The following is a 24,046-nucleotide window of genomic DNA, read 5'->3' on the forward strand; positions in this document are numbered from 1 at the left end:
CTTTTAAAATCAAACCAGTTTGTTCACATTCTGTTCCAGAGTGATTTAAAAGCCAATATGGAAAACATATTTGAGAGATTTTGGTTTCTTTTTTGGTATAAGGACAAAAATTCCTGTCCCCCCCACCCCCCCAGTAATCCCTTCAGTATCGACTATATTGAATTTAGTGTTCTTTTGGAGAAGAAGCTGTCTGTGTTAGTCTCCTTTGTTACTGCTGACACTTTGAGACAAAGATGAGGCATGTGAGGACCTCTGCTTGGTAAAGCTGCCCATTATTTAGTAAACTCTTCTCTGTTTCTTGAGAGAGGAAGAAGGAGCCTGAAATAACTGAAATATGATTTTTTTTTCTGTTACTTTACTTTGTGTTCTTTTTTTTTTTTTTCCAGCAGGGTCTCGCTGTAGCACAGGTTAGCCTGGAATGCGTGATGTAGTCTCAGGCTGGCCTTGAACTCAATAGTGATCCTCCTACCTCAGCCTCCCATGTGCTGGGATTAAAGGCATACACTACCATGCCTGGCTTGTTTTGTTGTTTTTTTTTTTTTTTTTTTTTTTTGAGGCAAGGTATGGTGAGTAGCCTAGTATAGCCTTAAATCTGGAATTTTCCTGCAATCATCTCCAAATATGGGGATTGCCAGCTTGTGTCATCACACTCATCGATTGTGAGATACAGAAATAGTCAGGGAGAAGGAGAGAGAGAGAGACAATGGGCACACCAGGGCCTCCAGCCACTGCAAACACACTCCAGATAAGTGTGCCCTTTTGTACATCTGGCTTATGTGGGTCCTGGGGAATCAAACCTGGGTCCTTTGGCTTTGCAAGCAAGCACCTTAACTGCTAAGCTATCTCTGCAACCTTGATTTTTTTTTTAAATTTTGTGTGAATAAAGTTATTTTGCTGTATGTGTGTGGTGTGTGCAGATGTGCACACCTTGTGCACATGCATGCAGAAGCCAGAGGAAGATGTCAGGTGTCCTCTTTCACAGAGTCTCCCTGAACCTAGAACTCTCCATTTTTTGGTTAGACTAACTGGCCAGGGAGCCTAATAAATGTGCTTCTGCACCCTAAACTGGGGTACGGTTGTGAAGCCTGCCCAGGTTTTTACATGTCCTGAGGATCAAATTCATGTTTGCAAAAGCATCCTTACTGAGTCAGCCCATGATAATTATTTTTTTAATTTACCTGCAGAGAGAGTCAGAGGGAAGAGAGTCCAAGTGAGAGGAAGGAGAGAGAGAGAGAGAGAGAGAATGGGCATGTCACGGCCTCTAGCTACTGCATATGTACTCCAGACACATGCACCATTTTGTGTGACTGGCTTTACGTGGGTACTGGGAAATCAAACTCAGATCATTAGGATTTGCAGGCAAGTGCCTTAACTGCTGAGCCATCTTTCCAGCCTCGCCCCTGCTAAATTTTATTGTAAAATTATGTGAAAAGTTTTCACAATTTGTCAGTAAATTAGGTCAATGGTTATCAAATTATAGTGAATAAAAGAATCACAGGGAAACCTTATTACTAGGTCTCAACCCCAAATTTTATGATTGAGAAAGTCTGGGGCAAGGCTAAGAATTTTCTAGCAAGCCCCCAGATAACCCTAATGTTGTCCAACCAGGAACCATACTTTGAAAACCAGTCAATTTGGCAAAAGATAATAAATGATACATGTGAGGTTGATGAAGTCGTTTGGTAATACAGTTAATTCTTGAGCTCCAAAACTGCTACAGTTTTAAAGAAAAATAATTATTTCCCTAGTCAAAGCAGTCCTACAGTCCAATTTTTCCTGTCATATGCTTAAGTTTTTTTTTTTTTTTTGACCACGTGTTAATGTCTATCTGAGTGAGCATGTTTTCTAATCACATTATACCTTTTGTCTACAGCTGGAATTATTTCCCTTCTGGATGAAGAAGAACCACAACTTAAGGTATACATGGAAAGTCACTAGGCTTACTGTGAACCTTTGAAGTGTTGGAGCTTGTGGTATCTTTACACTTTCTTTCATTTAAAGTAGGCATCCCATATAACCTGTGCCCAGTCATTGACATCTAGCTAGAGAAGACAGTGTTTTAGCAATAATAGTTTTCTTTGAGTTGAACATAGTCAAAATGACACTTAACTAGCCCTTCAGTTTAATTATCCCCATTTCATTATCAAAAGACAGTACAAAACACTGTTTCTTCTGTATCACATATTTATTTTCACTTGACAAAAAATTGGAATGTACTTCAAATGGCTTTAGATAGCTGTATTCTTTTATATCTAAACTAGCAACCTCCAGTCAGTCTTACATATTCAAAGAAGGAAAAGTTCACTGTGATATATGGTCAGTCTGATGTTTTGTGATTGGAAACAGAAAGAAAATGGTTAAATCCAAGAAAAAGTATACTTGTCCAGAAATTTCAATATATTTATATATAGTTTTGTTGTTGTTGTTTTGAGGTAGGGTCTTGCTCAAGTGCAGGCTGATCTGGAATTCACTCTGTAGTCTCAGACTCATGACAATCCTACTAACCTCTGCTTCCTCAATGCTGGGATTAAAGGCTGTGCCACCATGCCTGGCTCAATATTTGTCATATATTAAAAATTCTAATAAGTGTTAATGATAATTTTGCTACAGATTTGTTGCACACTTTTAAAGGAAATATAATGGCAAGTCTGTCTCAAAACAAAATTTTGATTTTTTTTTTTTTTTACAGGAATTTGCACTACATAAATTGAATGCAGTGGTCAATGATTTCTGGGCAGAAATTTCTGAGTCTGTAGACAAAATGTAAGCAAATTCTCTATTTTTATAAATTTGTGTAAAATAAATCAGCTTTAATCGCTATGTGAATAAGTCTTATGGCTTATTAATCCATTTGAAAGTTCACTGTTAAGTGTGGCTTGAGTGTTAAGGTTTAGGATTTTTGAGGAAAGCACAGTTTGAGCAAATACTCTTTCCTAATTTCTTTCAGAGAAGTTTTGTATGAAGATGAAGGTTTCAGGAGTCGGCAGTTTGCAGCCTTAGTAGCCTCTAAAGTATTTTATCATCTGGGGGCTTTTGAGGAGTCTCTGAATTATGCTCTTGGAGCAGGTGACCTCTTCAATGTCAACGACAACTCTGAATATGTGGAAACTATTATAGGTAATTATCTTCCATCTGGTGAGGCTTTATGTTGTGGACTTTCTTTTAGCCCTACTCCTTTTTTTTTTTTTTTTTTTTTTTTTAAGCATTAAGACCACTGCATTTAATCTAGGATGCTATTATTTAAAAAGCAGCAAACCAGTGAGTAACAAGTTAAATGATACTGATTTATATAGTTGCTTCTTTTTTGGTTTATTTTGCAAGATGAGTTCTCAATAAATAGACCAGGCTGGTCTTACTGTCAGCATCCTCCTGATTCAGTCTCCTGAGGGCTGAGATTACAAGCATGTACCACAATTCCTGACTTACATAGTTGTTGCTAATATAATGAGCCATTGAATTTCTGTACAGTCAGTCACTCTTTCTACCATGCAAATCATTCTGATCTGTGAGGGAAAAGGTAACCTTATTGTACAAGGTAGAAAACTAGGGTTTTGAGATGAACCGCTGCATGGCTATTAAAATAAAGGGTAAGAAGTAAAATCCTTAGTTTACTCTTCAAACTCTGTGTTTTTATTCATTTAGAGACAAGGTCTTGCTATGTAGCCCAGTGTAGCCTAGAATATACTATGTTGCTTAGGCTGACTTCAAATTTATAATCTGCCTAACTCTGTCTCTCAAATGCTATTATTATAGATGTATAGCACCACGTTACCACGTCTGGCTCTTTTTTGTTTTTTGAGGTAGGGTCTCACTCTAGCTCAGGCTGACCTGGAATTCACTATGTAGTCTCAGGGTGCCCTTGAACTCAAGGCGATCTTCCTACCTCTGCCTCCCAAGTGCTGGGATTAAAGGCATGTGCCACCACACCCAGCCCATTTTTAATATTTTATTTTTATTTCTTAATTTGAGAAAGAGAAATACAGAAATAGGCAGGTAGAGAGACAGAGAGAGAGAATAGGCACCCCAGGGCCTCCAGCCACTGTGAATGAACTCCAGACACTTGTGCCCCTTATGCATCTGGCTTATGTGGGTCCTGGAGAGTCGAACTAGGATCCTTTGGCTTTGTAGGCAATGCCTTAACCACTAAACCATCTCTCCAGCCCCTTGTTTTATTTTATTTTATTTTAATTTTTTTGTTGCCATTTTGTACTTTTGAAGTAGCTTTCTGTAGAACAAATACCTAAGATTATTAACTTTTAAGGAGAAAAAGGTCACTTCAGGTTACAGGTTTGGAGGTTTCCATCCATGCTTATTTAGGACTGTGCTACCAGGACCATGGTGGGGAGCATGTCATAGAACAACACTACTCTTCCTCACGCCTAGGAAGTGAAATAGAGAGGAGGGGCTAGATTCCTGACAGCCCCAGAGACTGGAAAACCTCTAATTACACTTCACCCCTTAAAGACTCATTCACCTTCTAAGAGCCAAATTGAACTAAGTTTTTTTAAAAGGTGGTTGGGGAGGGGGCCATGGGCTTTGAGGGGCACATCACAAGGAATAACTTAACAGAGAAGACTTTGAATTCTATCTCCTATTTGAGCAAGAATTGTTCATACAGTTGTGTAGTTTTGTTCAGATAAAGATTTTATAGCTTTAAAAATTATTTGAAAATTCCTATCTCTAAATTGAGCACAGGGACTGCATTCCCTTTAGATGTGTCTTAATGACTCACAGCTTGGGCTGTGTTCTTAGCTGGCCTTGGTGGCACACACCTTGAATCCCAGCATTCGGGAGGCAGAGGTAGGAGGAGACAGTGAGTTAGAAGCCAACCTGGGAGTACTGAGTAAGTTCCAGGTTAGCCTTGGAAGAGTAAGACTGCCTTGGGGGGGAAAAAGTATGCCCTGTCAAGAATGTACAGTGCAGATATTTTGCATTGTTAATTAAGGGGAAATATGCATTATTCACCTAGACCTATAAAAGGAGGAATTGTTATTCTCTCAGAAATTGGAAAATGCTAGGGTCAAAAGGGGTATGTCCTTGAAATTCTAACCATGCTTAACTTATAATGAGATTTTTTTCACAGTTTTTGAGGTTTTTTTAAATGTATGTGATGTGCATGAGGGGCCATGTGTGTGCATATATAAGTACATGCATGAAGAGGTCAGAGGAGATATTGGATAACCTGTTCAGTCACTTGCCACCTTATTTGAGACTAGGTCTCATTGAACCGAGGCCTCAATGATCAGACTAAACTAGCTAGCCAATAAGTCTTGGGCTTTTCTGTCACTCCAGAGTCAAGTTGTGCCACCACATCCAGCTTTTAAAAAAAAATTTATTATTATTATTATTTGGTTTTTTGAGGTAGTATCTTACTCTAGCCCAGGCTGATCTGGAATTCACAGTGTATCTCAGGATGGCCTCAGACTTATGGCAGTATTCCTACCTCTGTCTCCGGTGCCTGCGCCACTATGCCTGGCTACCCAAGCATTTTTTGATGTGGGTACTGGGAATCAGATCTCAAGTCCTCATATTTGCGCAGTAATTGCTTTACCATACTGAGCCATCTCCCTAGCCCATTTTGTTTGTTTTGTTTTTGTTTTTTTAAAAATGCTCTTTTTCTGAAATATTTTGTTTCCTTTTAACAAACTCTAGATGCATGCACAACTTCGTGTATCTGGCTTACGTGGGTTCTGAGGAGTTAAACCTGGAATGTTAGGCTTAGCAGGAAAACTCCTTAACTGCTAACCCATCTCTCTAGCTCTGAAATAGTTTTAAAAATATTTTAATGTACTTTGGCTGTGTTTTATGTTCATGGAATATCACCTTTTACATTTTTCTCCCCTCCTCCTCCCCCCCATAGGGTCTCAAACTCACAGCAGTACTTCTACTTCAGCCTTCCAAGCAGCCTTGTTTTTATTTCTTTGTTTGTTTGTTTGCTTGTTTTTATTTTGTTTTGTTTTTCGAGGTAGGGTCTTGCTTTAGCCCCCAGGCTAACCTGGAATTCACTATGTAGTCTCAGGGTGGCCTTGAACTCTGCCTTCCAAGGGCTGGGATTAAAGATGTGAGCCACCTCACCCAGCTTGTTTTTTGTTTTTAATCTCTGAATTCTATAGGAAGAAGAGCTGGTTTTAAAGAATAAACCACTTCACATTGTTAGAATTGATGTTAAACACACCTATATATCTATTTTAAATTATTTGATGTATTGTTTGGATAGATGTTGTTAATTTTTTCCAGTAATGATCTGTAAATACTTGCAATGCTACCTTTTGTAAAGTACAAATATAAATTATATACCTAGGAAATTTGAGACCTTGACTTAAAAAACCCTGATATTAGAATTACTTAATGGGACTGTTACTCTGTTCTTATTAACTATATCTGAACCTTTATTGTTCTACCTGGATGAATCCTAAATGTGCTGTATTCTACTTTATAACAGTTAATTTTTGTAAGTAGAGACTCACTTAGCATGAGCCATTCACTGGGCCAATAATTCTTCCTGGTAGTTCAAGTTATTTCTGGTCTCATTCAAACCCAGGCTGACCTGGAATTCACTGTGTAGTCTCAGGCTGGCCTCAAACTCAGCGATCCTCCTACTTCAGCCTTCCAAGTGCTGGGATTAAAGATGTGTGCCACCACGCTCAGCTATTTCTTTTTTTCAGTGTCATGCTATGGAACTAATTATTTTTATTGTAGTCTCCCTTCTCTCAGAAAGGGGAGAGATGAGCCAGGGAGTTAGAGAAAGGGTAACTAGTATATATTATCATCACTTTGGGTGGCTGTTTGACTTCCTTATGAAAGTAAAAGGCAGCTTGATTATACCTGGAAAAAAGTTTAAGGTATAATTCTAAGTACATAAAATTAACTTGCAAATAAACTACAGTGTTTTCATTAAGTGTCTTATTGATACTCTTTGGTATGTCTCTACCCTTTGCGCCCACCCTAGTCATTGTGAATGTGGAAGTCAAATGAAGCACACAGGCTCTTACATGATTTTTTTTTCATCCCCCTCCCGGGTATAGGTTCCATGTTCCTTACATACTAAGAAAATGCATATTTTTATCTGATTTGTTGTAGTTGCTTGAAAAATATTTGAAATCTTTGGCATTTCATTTTGAACCTTTGGCACCATTATTCTACAAATATGATTTATAAATACTTCTTACTTTATAGATGCTATTAGTTTCACTAATGTAAAGAAGTCTTAATATATTTCTAGTAATTGTTAGTATAGACCTTTTAAGATACCTTACATAATGGCAAGTATATATTTTTTTGAAAGTGAAACAGTCAGCAGCTTGTAGCCAACTCTGAATTAAACAGAACAATATAATTTTGGTCAAAATAACTAGACAGTATTGTTTGGAATAATAACAGACTTAACTGGAATTGACATGTAGTCCTTTATTGTAGCCATCATAACATAACAGTTTTAATTGAAAGCATAAGTTTTGCTGTTTTAAAGCTTACCTGTTTATAATCTACAGTATATATGATTATTAATATAGACATTTTCTTTTCAGGTAGTTTAGACCAGTTTACAAGGTAATCAAGAGTTACTTTATTTTCTCCATAGCAAAATGCATTGATCATTATACCAAACAGTGTGTGGAAAATGCAGATTTACCTGAAGGAGAAAAAAAACCAATTGACCAGAGATTGGAAGGCATTGTGAATAAAATGTTCCAGCGATGTCTAGATGATCACAAATACAAGCAGGCTATTGGCATTGCCCTGGAGACAAGGAGACTAGATATCTTTGAGAAGACCATATTGGAATCGGTAGGTAGATAATGCTATTTTAGAGATTGATGGGAAATCAGCAGAGCAGATTATTCAATTTAAACTTCTGTGGGTAGTGAACAGAAAATCTAGTTGAGAAAAAGGTATTCTTTTGCTGAAATATTTAAAATATTTTTAATGTACTTTGGCTGTGTTTTATGTTCATAGACTATCTCCTTTTACCACATTCCATTCCACCACTCCCCCCCCCCCCCCCCCGTAGGGTGTCACTGTAGCTCAGGCTGATTTGTATAGACCCAGGCTGGCCTTGAACTCAGTGGTCGTTGTGCCTCTGCCTCCCAAGTGCTGGGGTTACAGGCGTGCACCACTATGTCTGGCAAGGTCTCTCTTTTTCTTTTTTTCTTTTTTTTTTAAGGGATTTAAGCCTTTAAGCTTTACGTTGGTAACAGAAGGAGAGGAAGACATAAAACAAGTTTAAAGTTTGCCTATACCACATGGTGTTTATGTCAAGGTGGTTATATCAGCATCAGAGAATCCCTCCTAGGAGCCATGAGGAGTCTTTCAAAAGTAGCAGGAAAGCCTGAGACTACATAGTGAATTCTAGGTCAGCCAGGGCTAAGAGCAAGACTCTACCTTGAAAACCCCACCCTTCCCCCCCCAAAAAAAAAAAACAGGAAAGATGTCTCCCCTCTCCCACATCATTCTAGTTCAGCAGACATTCTGTCACTTACGTTCCTTCTCCAAGAAAGAGTGAAGTGTTCTGTGTACTAACAACATGGTTTTAAACAGAAGTAACGTAAATTGTAGTTTTATAAAACTTGATAAGACATAGTATTTCTAGCTATACCTGTTTCACTTGGCATCTCTAGCACCTTCAGCTTCTGCGTTTTGTCTGTTGGCCTCCCCATTGCCACAGCATCAGTGTCCCCTCTGTCCTCTGGGTACTTATCTCACTTGCCTTTTAGGCTTGAGCCCTGGCTCTGGAGGAGCAAGTTTAGCAGACAGCCTTGCAGATCTCCTCTGTGGTTCGTTCTTCATGTTGTCTGTAATCTCCTTTAGCGTCTCCATCAATTTGTCCTATTAACATAATGGTGGGAGTAGGTACCCATGGGGATGGGATATGTAGGTGCCAAATGCAGGATCTAGCACTGTGCAGCTTTGGTTAGTACAGGGATCATTCTTGCTTCTTCACTGCTCCAACCCTACTTGTGAATAGATTCTAAATTTAATTTATATGTGTTTATTTTTATTTATTTGAGAGTGACAGACAGAGAGAAAAAGAGGCAGTGAGCAAGAGAGAGACAGAGAGAGAGAATGGGTGTGCTAGGGCCTCCAGCCACTGCAAATGAACTCCAGATACATGTTCCCACTTGTGCATCTGGGTTTTGTGGGTCCTGGGGAATCGAACCAAAGTCCTTTGGCTTTGCAGGCAAACGCTTTAACCACTACACCATCTCTCCAGCCCCGAGTTTGTTTTTTAATAATTGGGGTTTTTATTTTTATTTTTTTAATTTAATTTAATTTTTTAAAAAACATTTTCCATGATTATAAAAAATATACCAAGGTAATACTCTCCCTTCCCCCCTTTTCCCCTTTGAAATTCCATTCTCCATCATATCCCCTCCCCATCTCAATCAGTCTCTCTTTTATTTTGATGTCAAGATCTTTCCCTCCTCTTATAATGGTCTTGTGTAGGTAGTATCAGGCACTATGAGGTCATGGATATCAAGGCCATTTTTTGTCTGGAGGGAACATGTTGTAAGGAGTCCTACCCTTCCTTTGGCTCTTATATTCTTTCCACCACCTCTTCCACAATGGACCCCAAGCCTTAGAAGCTGTGATAGAGATATTGCAGTGTTTTGTTTTGTTTTCATTTTTAAGATAGGATCTCTAGTCCAGCCTGCCCTTGATTTCCCTATGTAACTGATCCACATGCCTCCACCTCCCAAGTTCTAGCATTAGAGGATGCACCACAATGCCTGGTTATTCAACCCAGGGCCTGATCTCATAATACTAGGCAAACAATTATATCCCCAGCCAATTAAAACAAACAAACAAACATAAAAGCTAATACAAACAGACTGTTAAGTAAAGGGATAATAAATGTTTTTAAAAATCAGAAAAGAGGGCTGGAAAGATGGCTTACTGGTTAAGCACTTGCCTAAGGACCCCGGTTCGAGGCTCGGTTCCCCAGGACCCATGTTAGCCAGATGCACAAGGGGGCGCACGTGTCTGTAGTTCATTTTCAGTGGCTGAAGGCCCTGGTGTGCCCATTTTCTCTCTCTCTCTCTCTCTGCCTCTTTCTCTCTCTGTCTGTCGCTCTCTAAATAAATAAAAATGAACAAAAAATGTCAAAACAGAAAAGAAAATTCATCTTCTATCCTTACTACTTGTGGTGTAACTTTGGATATTTTTATGTTGTATTTAAATAATTTTTTAACATTGCTGTGTGTAGTGCTAATATTTATTAGAGAGAGTACACATAAGAATGTACCAGGGCTCCTTGTCATTACAAAGAACTCCAGATGCATGCAGCACTTGGTGCATCTACCTTTATGTGAATGATGTGGATACTGGGAATTGAACCTGAGCTGGCAGGCTTTACAAACAAGTGCCTTTAACACTGAGCCATTTTCCCAACCCTGTATCTCCCTATTAAGTTGACTTCATTTTATACGTTAGTCATAACTTGGTTTTTGGGAAACACCCCTGTAATTTTTCAGTGTGTTTATGTCAACATAAACATGGGATAGTATCTCATGTTGGGAGAACATGTGCAAATCACAAAGTAAACAGCCCTTTTTTTCTTTTTGATTTTTCGAGGGAGGATTTTGCTGACTTGGAATTCACTGTGTAGTCTCAGGGTGGCCTCAAACTCATGGCAATCCTCCTACCTCTGCCTCCCGAGTGCTGGGATTAAAGGTGTGTACCACCAAATCCGGCAAGATGCATTTTTCTTTTTTTAATGAGAGAAAGAAAGAGAATGAATTGGCATACCAGGGCCTCCAGCCACTGCAGTCGAACTCCAGACACATGCACCACCACCTTAAAAGCATGTGCAACCTTGCGCATATCTCACCTTGTATGTCTGGCTTATGTGGGATCTTGGGAGTCAAACATGGGCCATTATGCTTCACAGGCAAGCACCTTAACCACTAAGCCATCTCTCCAGCCCAAGATACATTTTTGTGGGTTAGACAAATGTAACAGTACTCAGTCCTGCTCATAGGGAGGGTGTCACACACTTGAGTTACTCAGAGCTGAGGATGCCACACAGTGTTTCCTGGCCTGAGAATGAGTATAGGTCAGGAGGGATTTGAGGTAGGAGACAAAACCTTCAGAAGATAATCACAAAGCACAGCATGTAGCAGTTGAATATACCTTTTTATAATAATAGCTTTACTCTGGCACTATTTTTATGTTAGACAATCCTGAGTAGTCATAAAACTATTTTCAATTATTTCCAATCTACTTTTTGTTACTTAGGGTTAGCTAGAGTTTGAGGCCACTCTGAGAGTACATAGTAAATTCCAGGTCATCTGGGGCTAAAGCAAGACCCTACCTCAAAACACAAAATTTTCAGTTTTTAAATACATGTAATGTCTCAATAACTAAATAATGATGTCTTTAAATTATTTCTTTCAGAATGATGTTCCAGGAATGCTAGCTTATAGTCTCAAGCTCTGCATGTCTTTAATGCAGAATAAACAATTTCGGAATAAAGTACTAAGAGTTTTAGTTAAAATCTATATGAACTTGGAGAAACCTGATTTCATCAATGTTTGTCAGGTAATTACATTGGATTGCATTACACCATATTATGCTATGCCATATTGTGTCATATCGTATTATGGTTTTATACATGTATCTCAGTTGATAGTTATACATCTTGTAAGGTTAAGGTATATGGCTTATATTTCATTTTATTGATAGGTGGAATCTCACAATAAGCAACTATTCTGATGTAATGCACTCTTGGTTTTTCGAGGAAGGGTCTTGCTCTGGCCCAGGCTGACCTGTAATTCATGGTGTACTCTCTCCACCAACAGAGAACATGCACACCAGGGACTCTGGCTGCTGCAGACAAACTCTGGGTGCATGCATCACTTTTTGTTTTTCTGTTTTTTGTTTTGTTTTTCTGAGGTAGAGAAGAGAGCCCAAGCTGACCTAAACTCGCTATGTAGTCTCAGGCTGGCCTTGAACTCACCATGATCCTCTACCTCTGCCTCCTGAGTGCTGGAATTGAAGGCATGTGTCACCACGCCCGGTGTGTGGGTCACTTTTATGTGAATACTTAGGGACTTAAACACAGGTCAGCCTGCTTTGCAAGCAAGCACCCTTAATCACTTAGCCATCTCCCCAGCCCTACAATATGTCTTAAATGATTGAACAGCTCTTATATAGAAAATACAAGTTAAGGAGTACTGGATATAGACTATAGGTAAGATTTAAAGGAATGGGAATTAATGACTTAACATAATGTGAATGTGGTTTCTGTGTTTTTTTATTTTTATTTTAATGGAAAGCAGGTGACATTTCAAGAAAACTTTACTTAGTGTTGGGTTCAGAAATAGAAAGCTAGGGCTGGAAAGATGGCTCAGCAGTTAAGTGTGCTTTTTGTGTAAGCAAGAGGGCTGAAGTGGACTGAGACTACTCAAATTCAAATCTCCAGAGCCTACATAATTGTAGCCATGCACCCCTTAATTCTAGTCTCTCAGAAACTTTGGAGCCCCACAATCTCCATAATTAGTTCAAGGAGACTTTGGTTCAAAACATTACCAAGATAAAGAGCAACAGAGCAGGCCAGTGTTTCACTGTGGCCACCCACCACAGGCGAGGATTTTGGGTGCTTCACCCATGCATGTACCACATCACATATACATGAGAAAAAAATTAAGGAATTTTTTTTTCCCCAATAGAATGCTAGAACAGATAGCCTGTGTTCACTTTGCCAGTGAGTGCTTTTGCCTTAAGGTTTCCTGTGTTGTGGACTGATAATTTGTCTTGCCCTAAGTACCTTGCATATGAAGTTTGCAGTCACTGTGTGCTTGTTCTTTATCTCCATTTCAGTGCTTAATTTTCTTAGATGATCCTCAGGCCGTGAGTGATATCTTAGAAAAACTGGTGAAGGAAGACAACCTTCTGATGGCTTATCAGATTTGCTTTGATTTGTATGAAAGTGCTAGTCAGCAGTTTTTATCATCTGTAATCCAGAATCTTCGAACTGTTGGCACTCCCATTGCTTCTGTGCCTGGATCTACCAACACGGGTACTGTTCCAGGATCAGAGAAAGACAGGTATAAGTATCTTTAAAAAACAAAACAAACAAAAAACCAATATTTATTTATTTATTTGAGAGAAGGAGAGTGGAAGGGAGGGAGAGAGATTGAGAATGGGTGTATTAGGGCCTCCTGCCAGGTAAATGAAGTCCAGGTGTTGTGTACCACTTATTGTATCTGGTTAAACATGGGTACTGGGAAATTGAATCCAGGCTTTTAGGCTTTGCAAATAAGAGCCTTTAACCACTGAGCCATCTCTCCAGCTTCATAAGTATTTTTTTCTGTATCAGAGTTAACTAAAAATCTATATTTCATTTTGAGACTAGGTATAGTACTCATAGATAGTAGAGTACAAGAATATATAAATTTAGTCATTATCTTTCATAGATTGTAAGGTTTCATACTATTGCCCTGTATTGTGCTATGATAGGTAGAGAGAGGCAAATAGGTAAACAAGAAACAAAACAAAAATCAGTTAACCTAAGTTATCTGATCAAATAGCATGTGGTTATTTAATCAAATACATGGTGGCACACACCTTTAATTCCAACAGTCTTGAAGCAGAGGTAGGAGGATCCATGTGAGTTTAAGGCCAGCCTGAGACTACATAGTGAATTCCAGGTTAGCCTGGGCTAGAGTGAGACCCTACCTCAAAATAATGCCCCTTCCTCAAAAAACAGACTGGTGAGATAGCTTAGCAGGTGAGAGTTTTTGATGAGCAATTATGAGGACTTGAGTTTAGTTCCCAGCACTCGGGTAAGTCACGAGTTTACACACAACCTGTAAACCTCAGAACTGATGGGGGCAGAGGTTGGTAATCACTGGAGCTGTCTGGTCAGCCAGTCTGATTGGCAAATGGGGTGTCTTGGGTTCAGTGAGACTCGGTCTTAAGGATATAAGGGAGAAGAGTGATAGAGAATACCCAGTGTCTGTCTTTGTCTTCTGCTGTGTGTGCCTGGGACAGCTGCATCTGCACACACATGCTTACACCAACCTAGTGTACATCACACACCAAAAAAAGGATTAGGTGGCATAGGTACACCAAGATATTTGTCTCAAATTCATCTGGGCGAGATATTTAGAAAGTAAAAAACATTCTGTTTTGTTTGTGTGTGTATGTGTGTACTTTTATTAGAACTCAAGTTAATAATATTTAATTTTTCTGTTTCCTTAGGCATTTTAGACAATTTATTTAAAATATCTTTGTCTTAGTTGTACCTGCATATTTTACTTCCAAAATTGTCCACACTGCAAGTCATTTTTTGAAACTAATACCTTTTACATCCATTTCAAATAAAAAGTATAAGTTTTAAAATATCCTGCAAGGCTCCACAGTTGTATTCACAGGATTTGCATTGGCCAATTGAACTAGCTGGACTAAAATATTTGGGGGAAGTAATTACATGTGACTTTTTAGGGGATAAGGCATCATTTCCTAGAGAGTATAGTGTAACAACTATACTCATGACATGTTCTACTGAATATTATAAGTAATCTAGAGGTATTCAAACACATATGGGTTATATAAGGACCTTGAACTGCCACAGAGTTGATTATTATGTGGTTCCTAGAACCGGTCCCCTTGGACACAGACTACATGATCCAACCTCTCTATCTACCCCCTCAGTTCATTGTTTTCTTCTTTATTACCTTGAGACCTACCATCCTTCTTGGTTCTTAAAAGCACCAAAATATTTCTGTCTCAGTAAGGTTTTCTTGAATTTTGTTGTTGCTTTTGAGTAGGCTTTCACTCTAGCCCAGGCTGGCCTCAAACTCACAGAAATTCTCCCATCTCTGCCTCCCAAGTGCAGGAATTAAAGACATGTGCCACCACACCTGGCTATTTTTGCCTTTTTAAATAGTCAGTATGTAGTATATTTTGTTTATTTGTTATCCTGTTCTTAACTTCTGAAACACTTTTTCTTTCATTTCTAATTTTCACTTGTTCATTTTTATTTCTTGGATTTTTTTTACTTATTCTATTTTTTTTTTTTTTTTTTTTTTTACTTATTTATTGTTTTGAGACAGGATCTCTAGCCTAGACAGGCCTTGAACTCCTGATGTACTGGAGGATTACTCTGAGCTTCTCATTCTCTGGCTTCTACCTTCCTACTCCTGGGATTACATGCCTGGTTTGGGCCATGCTAGAGATCAAACACAGGGCCTCATATGCTAGGCAAACACTAAACCAACATACCTACATTTCCAGCCCCATTTAATATTCTTTTCTTTTCTGTTTTGTTTTGTTTTTCGAGGTAGGTTCTCACTCTGGTCCAGGCTGACCTGGAATTAAATATATAGTCTCAAGGTGGCCTCGAACTCACTGTGATCCTCCTACTTCTGCCTTCCAAGTGCTGGGATTTTTTGTTTTTTTGAGGTAGGGTCTTACTTTATTTAGCCCAGGCTGACCTGGAATTCACTGTGTAGTCTCAGGGTGACCTTGAACGCATGGTAATCTTCCTACCTCTGCTTCCCAAGTGTTGGGATTAAAAGCATATGCTACCACACACAACCTAATATTCTTTTTGTTTTGCTTTGTTGTTATTATTTTTTAATTTAATTTTTATTAACATTTTCCATGATTATAAAAAAAATCCCATGGTAATACCCTCCTGTTATTATTTTTTGAGTTAGGGTTTCATTCTATTTCACTCTAGCCCAGGCTAACCTGGAATTCACTATGTAGTCTCAAGGTGGCCTCGAACTCATGGCGTGCCTCCCAAGTGCTGTGCCACCACACCTGGCTCCCTGATATTTTTTAGAAAAAGAAAATCTTGGGGTGGAGAGATGGCTCAGCAGTTAAGGCATTTACCTGCAAAGCCTAACAAGCCCGGTTCAATTGCCCAGTACCCATGCAAAGCCAGATGCACAGAGTGGCACCTGCATCTGGAGTTCATATGCAGTGCCTTGGAGTCTCTCATGCATCCATTGTCACTCTGCTCATTTCTCTTCTCCTTATCTCTGCTATCAGATAAATAAAATATAATTTTAAGAGAAAGAAAATCTTGGGTTATTCCCTTTATTAAATCATTTTGAAATAAACTTTCCAGTATAATGGCAATATATTGGATTTTACTTCAGTCCTTTTCTGTGGTTTATTTTTACTAAAACTGGCTTTTAAATGAGGTTTAAGGTAGCTTCTGTTGTCTAAAATGTTCTCTAGTATTTGTGAGGTTTTAAATGAAATGATGCTTTATGTTTCTTTACTGTGCTGAGAATTTTCTTCTTCAGTGTTATACTTTAACCTAGAAAGGAGTGATGGCTGTTTAGTTTTAAAGTTTACAGGTCCCAAGTGGTTTACTTAATGTTTTTTAAATTAATTAATTAATTAACTTATTTATTAGAAACAGAGAGAGAGTGAGAATGGATGTGCCAGAGCCTCCAGCCACTGCAAATGAACTCCAGATGTATGTACTGCCATGTGGATCTGGCTTATGTGGGTACTAGAAAACTGAACCAGGGTCCTTGGGCTTCTCAGGGATGCGCCTTTACTGCTAAGCCATCTCTCTAGCCCCTTAATGTTTTTTTTATAGCTAGTGTTGGTTCATTTTAACCTATTTTGGTTTTGTTTTGTTTTTGTTTTCCAAGGTAGGGTCTCACTGTAGTCCAGGCTGACCTGGAATTCACTATGTAGTCTCAGGATGGCCTCAAACTCTTGGCGATCAACCTACCTCTACCCGTGCTGGGATTAAAGGCATGCACCACCATGCCTGGCAAGTGTGTGTGTGTGTTGCTTTTTTTTTTTTTAATATAAATTTATCTATTTATTTATTTAAGAGCAACAGACACAGAGAGAAAGACAGATAGAGGGAGAAAGAGAGAATGGGTGCGCCAGGGCTTCCAGCCTCTGCAAACGAACTCCAGACGCGTGCGCCCCCTTGTGCATCTGGCTAACGTGGGACCTGGGGAACCGATCCTCGAACCAGGGTCCTTAGGCTTCACAGGCAAGCGCTTAACCACTAAGCCATCTCTCTAGCCCTGCTTTTTTTTTTTAATTGGGGAAAATTTAGCAATTGGACTTCTTCCGTCTTAGAGATAGCTAGAATCTTCTCATCAATAATACTAATAAAGTAAATATTATTTTCTTGAAAAATTTCATTTGAACATATTCATAGCTATAGTATAATAAGTGTTAGAAAAGGTTTATGATAATATTTATTATTGGTATTCTTTATTTTAGTGAATCTATGGAAACAGAAGAAAAAACAGGCAGTTCACTGGTAGGAAAGACACCAGACACGGTGAGTGGACATTTTGAAGTTGGTTCCCTGGCAAATGTTATAAATACTTCTAAATCTATGGGTATTTGGCGGGGGGGGGGGGTCACGGTTGGGTCTTGTTCTAGCCCAGGTTGACCTGGAATTCACTCTGTAGTCTCAGGATGGCCTCAAACTCACAGCAATCCTCCTACCTCTGCCTCCCTAGTGCTGGGCGTAAAGGTGTGTGCCACCATCTGGCCTATAAATGCTCCTAAATAAATGATATGTAATGTTCCTTTTTGAAGTTTATCATTAACTGGATTTTCTATAAAAAGTACAGTTTTAAGAATTAATCCAAAAAACATTAAGGAGAAATAAAATCCTGACAACTTTTACCAAAAAGTCCAGAAGAACAAAATTTTTTTTGTCTCAATTTTTATTACCATTTTCCATGATTATAAAAAGTAGCCCATGGTAATACCCTTCCCCTCACTTCCCCCTTTGAAATTCCATTCTCCATCATATCCCTTCCCCATCTCAATCACACTCTCTTTTATTTTGATGACATGATTTTTTCCTCCTTTTATGATGGTCTTGTGTAGGTAGTGTCAGGCACTATGAGGTCATGGATATCCAGGCCATTTTATGTCTTGAGGGAGCACATTGTAAGGAGTCCTACCCTTCCTTTGGCTCTTACATTCTTTCCGTCACCTCTTCCACATTAGACCCTGAGCCTTGGAAGGTATGATCGAGATGTTACTCAGTACTCCAGTCACTTCTTTCCAACAGTATGATACCTTCTGAGTCATCCCAAAGTCACTGCCATCTGGAAAGAGAAGATTCTCTACCCAAAGTGCGAGTAGCATTAATATAAGGGTATAAATATTAAGAGAAGTGCTTACTGGGCAGTTTGATAAGCATAGAATATACATTTTTCCAGACATCAGCAGATGTTACACCCCTAGGGCTCATGACTATCCCGGTTTTAAGTTTTCAGTATAAGGGATGTGTTTCCCCCCACGGAGTGGGCCTCCATTCAATTGGAGGGCAGTTGGTTTCCACCATGACAGACGTGCCACTATTGCACCCGTTGGTTCATTTGGGCTGGCTGGCCAGTTATAAGGCTTTTAGTGTCCACTGTTTAGTATCCAGAAGAACAAATTTCAACTGACCTGTAACACGGTGTGGTGACAGGGGTAAGCTGCCAAGGGGTCCTCTGCATATTCCCTTCTCTTTGAGGAACTGGAGTCTTTGCCTCTGGTGCACAGAAGGTAGAATCTTCCTGACACCAGTATGTGGAGTTTTATTACCATCGTGAGTCTGAAAGGACCACAGGCTTTCCAGCTGTTTTCTAGCATTTGCCAGCCTCTGTGCCTGAACTGACTTGAATACTTACTTTTCTGCCTGTGCCATTACCTTCCCACCTCTTCTTCTTGCCTTCCAGCACCCTCGGATGAATGGGTTTTATAAGTCTACCTGTTTTGTATTTGTGAATCTGTTGTTACTGTTTTTCTGTGGGGTACGTACATTGGATGTGGGAGGGGAGGAACATCTCAGTTACTCCTGCTATGACTCCCTTTCTAGCCATTGCTGCCTTATTTTCTGTGCAGTACGTACATTGAATGTGGAGGGGAGGAACATCTCAGTTACTCCTGCTGTGACTCCCTTTCCAGCCACCACTGCCTGGTTTTCTGTGCAGTACGTATACTGGATGTGGGAGGGGAAGGAACATCTATCTCAGTTACTGCTGCTGTGATTCCCTTTCTAGCTACCACTTCCTTGTTTCTTGTAACACAGGTTAGGTTTCAGTCTCTCTTGCTCTGCTGCAAAAAAAAAAAAGAGCCTGAGGAGATGGGACAGGATGGACCTCACAGCCAGATTGGCTTCTGAGGAATTAGTTTTTTACTTCCCCTTGAGAGGGAAAAAGCTTTTTTCACTGGTACATTTAAAATTCCCCACCAAAGTTGGGCATGGTGGTGCACACCTTAATCCCAACACTGGGGAGACAGAAGTAGGAGGATTGCCATCAGTTCAAGGCCACCCTGAGACTACATAGTGAATTTCAGGTCAGGTTGGGCTAGAGTGAAACCCTACCTTGAAAAATAAAAGAATAAAAAAAATTTCCCAGCTAGGGGTCATACCAATTCAGGACAAGAGCCACTGAATACAGAATGCTTGGAGAATATGAACTTTTTAACTCTGGAAGATGAAAGGTTATTGGCCACTGCCAGGTATGATGGGTATACTGTCAAGGAAATATTGGATGCTGCAAATAGGAGATGAAGGGGTAAATTTATTAAGCCTATTAACCTGTGATTGGTAACATTTCCCTATCATTTTAAAAAGACGAAGTAGCCAAGTATAGAGACGTACACCTTTAATCCCAGCACTCAGGAGGCAGAGGTAGGAGAATTGTCATGAGTTGGAGACCATCCTGAGACTACATAGTGAATTCCAGGTCAGCCTGGACTAGAATGAGACCCTACCTTAAAAAAAAAAAAAAAAAAAAAAGACTATATAAAGTGTAGGAGAGCTGATGTCAAAAACTTAAATAATTTTAAAATTTCAAATATGACCTGGTTTTTCATAAAGTGTGCAGTGGTTCATAGAGGTATTCACAGATCATAATGGATAGAAAATTTTGAGATTTTAGAGATTTTAGAGATTGTTTGTTGCCTGAACTTGGGTCATACTATTATAATTGTATTTAGATCTGGTTGGTTTTTTTTTTTTTTTTCTTTCCCCAAGGTAGGGTCTCACTGTAGTCCAGGCTGGCCTGGCATTCACTGTGTAGTCTCAGGATGGCCTTGAACTCATGGCAATCCTACTTCTGTCTCCCCAGTGCTGGGATTAAGGCATATGCCACCACGCCCTGCTTGTGTTTAGATTTTATGAGAGATTCCACTCTTACTGAGTTCTTTTAAAACACACATCAAACATGTACATTTCTACTATTTATGAAGGGAGAAAAATCTTCTAGGTTTCAGTGATTTCAGCATGCTATTCTTTAGTCCAAGGAAGTGGTTAGGCATTTTGCTTATAGAAATCCATACTAAACACAGGACAAATTAAGGAATTAAAAGTGGTTGTCGTGTTGGCCAGGTATAGTGGTTTATGTCTTTAATCCCAGCACTCAGGAAGCTGAGGTGGGATGATTGTCAGGATTTTGAGGCCATCCTAGGCGGGCTACAGAGTAAGTTCCAGGTCAACCTGTGCTAAAGTGAAACTCTGCTTGGTAGGAATCATACAAGTGTGAAGTGCTTATGCATTTGATGGAATTATGGTCATTTTAGAGGTGATCACTGTTGCCAAATTGTGTGATGGTACATGCCTTTAATCCCAGCACTGCACTGGGGAGGCTGAGACAGCAGGATCGTCATGACTTGGTATCCAGCCTGGGACTACTGAATGAGTTTCAGGTTAGCATGGGTTAGAGTGAGACCCTACCTCAAAAACAACAAATAAAATATTTTTTTAAGTTACTAAAAAAAAATTGTCTTGATGCTGGAAAGAAGTGACTGGAGTACTGAGTAACATCTCGATCACACCTTCCAAGGCTCAGGGTCTAATGTGGAAGAGGTGGTGGAAAGAATGTAAGAGCCAAAGGAAGGGTAGGACTCCTTACCACGTGCTCCCCTCAGACACAAAATGGCCTGGATATCCATTACCTCACAGTGCCTGACACTACCTACCCAAGACCATCGTAAGAGGAGGAATCTTAAGATCATGGCATCAAAACAAAAGAGAGACTGATTGAGATGGGGAGGGGATATGATGGAGAATGGAATTTCAAAGGGGAAAGTTGGGGGAGGGTATTACCATGGGATATTTTTTGTAATCATGGAAAATGTTAATGTTAAAAAACTGTCTTGAGATGACATGTACATTACTCATGAGTCAGAATTCTCTTACCCATCTATCACTGTGGGTCCAGCCATACGCAGTATGTGGTTTTCAAGCTGTCATGGTGAAGAGAGCATGACAAGGAGCAACTCAACATTACAGCAGCCAAGAAGAATGAATGTCTGCATTCCCCATTTAAAAAAACTTAATATGTATTAAGAGCTAAATTAGAATGCATTCTGTTCTTCCCTTGAACTTGTATCATGTCTTAGTGGCATTTAATAAAATAATTTTTGTTTTCCTCCCCCTAAATCATGATGATTGAATTTTCTAGATCCTATTGTATGTATGTGTGTGTGTTTGGACTTTTTATTTTATTGGTTTCGGGCTGATAAAATTGGCTTAGTGAATTTAACATGAATTTTCATATTTGTTTTGGCAGAGTCCAGAGCCCAAGGACCAGACATTGAAAATGATTAAAATTTTAAGTGGTGAAATGGCTATTGAATTACATCTACAGTTCCTAATACGAAATAATAACACAGACCTCATGATTCTAAAAAATACAAAGGTAGGAAATTCATCCATAATGAAGGTTTCCAAAGTCTATTATTAGTTCTTTTTGAATACTTTATAGTATTTTATTACTAATTTTTAAAATCATTGCTTGAGATTTTTGTAAAGATAACAGTGGTTGTGCTAGGGAGTAGCTAAGTAGAGAACACCTTAAGGAAAACAGCATCTGCAACAAAATCTATGGGTGGGTAGAAGCCTTTCACTTATTGGGAAGGAAAGGGAATTACAGTGGTTAAGTCTTATTTTTATGCTAATCTCTTGCTGAAGCTTGTGAAGTTTCGACTTGCTTTTAAATGTACTTTTTTTTCCCCTTTTTTTTGAGGCAGCCCAAGCTGACCTGGAATTTACTATGTAGTCTCAGGGTGGCCTTGAACTCGTGGTGATCCTCCTACCTCTACTTCCAGTGCTGGGATTAAAGGCGTGAGCCACCACTCTTGACCCTCAACAATGAATTCCTTGAGAGCAGACTCTTGTCTTTATTTTTATTTCCCTTATTGAGATCCTGATCCTAGCAGTCATTAATTTAATTTTTTTTTTTCAGTTTATCTGCAAACAGAAAAAGAATGGGCACACCATAACCTCTTGCCATTGCAGACAAATTCCAGATGCATGTGTCTTTGTGCATCTGGTTTTATGTTGGTACTGGGGAATCGAACTTAGGTCATCAGGCTTTACAAGCAAGCACCTTTAACCACTGAGCCATCTCTCCAGCCTAGTTTTTAAAAATTTATTTATATATTCTTGCTCTAGTCCAGGCTGTCCTGAAATTCACTATGTAGTCTCATGGTAGTCTCAAACTCACGGCGATCCTCCTAATTCTGCCTCCTAGGATTAAAAGCATGCGCCACCATGCCCGTCCCAAAGCTACATTAATTTTTTTGTTTGTTTGTTTGTTTACTTTTATTTACTTATTTGACAGCAACAGACAGAGAGAAGGGCAGGGGGAGAGAACAAGTGCAGAGAGAGAGTGAATGGGTACCCCAGGACCTCCAGCCACTTGCATACAGATTCCACATGCGTGTACCAATTTGAACATCTTGGCTTTACCTGGATACAGGGAAACCTGGGTTGTTAGGCCCTCTCCTGACTGAAGCTACTTTTTGTAATATCGTTTTGTTAAAAATAAGTAAGGGGCTGGGAGAGATGGCTCAGCAGTTAAGATCACTTCTCACAGAAGCATGAGGACCTTAAGGAGGCTTAAAACTGCCTAAGTTTGGGCTGGAGAGATGGCTTAGTGGCTAAGCGCTTGCCTGTGAAGCCTAAGGACCCCGGTTCGAGGCTCGGTTCCCCAGGTCCCACGTTAGCCAGATGCACAAGGGGGTGCATGCGCCTGGAGTTCATTTGCAGAGGCTGGAAGCCCTGGCGTGCCCATTCTCTCTCTCTCCCTCTATCTGTCTTTCTCTCTGTGTCTGTCGCTCTCAAATAAATAAATAAATAATTTTTTTAAAAAATGCCTAAGTTTGATATCCCACTATTGTGAGGAGCAGAGACTAAAGAATGACTGGGTTTGCAAAATGGCAAGCTCTGGAATCAGTGTTGAGACTGTCCCAATGAAACACAAATGAGTGGTGGAGAGGGACACTGATGTTCCCTTCTGCCCTCAACATGTATGCATGTGAGGCACATGTATATCTATACACATGCCACACTACACATACTATGCACATGCAAAAAAATGAAAGTTTAAGATGTAGTTTGGTGAGGAGAGTACATTTCTAAAATGTACAGGGTCCTGGGTTTTATCCGTGCACCATACATACATACGGATATGCATGCATTCATGAGGCAGAGAGGGAGGGAGAGAATGGGTGTGCCGGGGCCTCTAGCCGTTGTGTATGAGCTCTAGATACATGCACTACTTTGTGTATCTGGCCTTACTTGGGTACGGGGGAATTGAATCCAGGTCCTTAGACTTTGCAGGCAAGAGTGTCTTTTAACGGCTAAGTCATCTCTCCAGCCCTACATACATACTTTGATAAATGCCAAATGTACAGGCCAGAATTGTAGCACTTCTGGTTATGTTACCCCAACACCCTAGAGACCTTAGACAAGCTACTAAGATAAATGAAAAGGAGACGCAGCCTGTAATCTTAACACTTGGAATGTAGAGGTAGGAAGATCAGAAGCTTAAAGTCATCATCAGCTGCCTAGCAAGTTGTTATAGACCAGCCTGGACTACATGACACACTGACTCAAAAACAAACAATTCTGGGCTGGAGAGATGGCTTGGAGCTTAGGAGCACTTTCTGTACACATTGGAGGGCATGAGGAGGCCTGGGAGATCACTGGAGTTCAAGCCTCAGAACCCACATAAATAGCTGGGCGTGGCCATGTGCCTTGTGCCTTAGGGAAGCAGAAACTTGTGAATCACTGGAGCTCATGAAAATGGGCAAGCTCTGGGAT

The 24,046-nt window shown here is 39.6% G+C and overlaps 1 protein-coding gene across 1 annotated transcript in view; it reads left to right on the forward strand.

The window, feature by feature from the left end:
* The window catches only part of Psmd1 (proteasome 26S subunit, non-ATPase 1), a 96,721-nt gene that overhangs the window by 4,756 nt on the left and 67,919 nt on the right, over positions 1 to 24,046 (forward strand). The window contains exons 2-9 of the mRNA XM_045147534.1: positions 1,874 to 1,917; positions 2,690 to 2,763; positions 2,948 to 3,117; positions 7,580 to 7,785; positions 11,392 to 11,535; positions 12,817 to 13,043; positions 17,206 to 17,266; positions 21,510 to 21,638. Coding sequence (XP_045003469.1) covers positions 1,874 to 1,917; positions 2,690 to 2,763; positions 2,948 to 3,117; positions 7,580 to 7,785; positions 11,392 to 11,535; positions 12,817 to 13,043; positions 17,206 to 17,266; positions 21,510 to 21,638 — 1,055 coding nt within the window. The remainder of the gene's footprint in view (positions 1 to 1,873; positions 1,918 to 2,689; positions 2,764 to 2,947; positions 3,118 to 7,579; positions 7,786 to 11,391; positions 11,536 to 12,816; positions 13,044 to 17,205; positions 17,267 to 21,509; positions 21,639 to 24,046) is intronic.

Source organism: Jaculus jaculus, chromosome 4 (genome assembly GCF_020740685.1).
Source record: "Jaculus jaculus isolate mJacJac1 chromosome 4, mJacJac1.mat.Y.cur, whole genome shotgun sequence".
NCBI lineage: Eukaryota > Metazoa > Chordata > Mammalia > Rodentia > Dipodidae > Jaculus > Jaculus jaculus.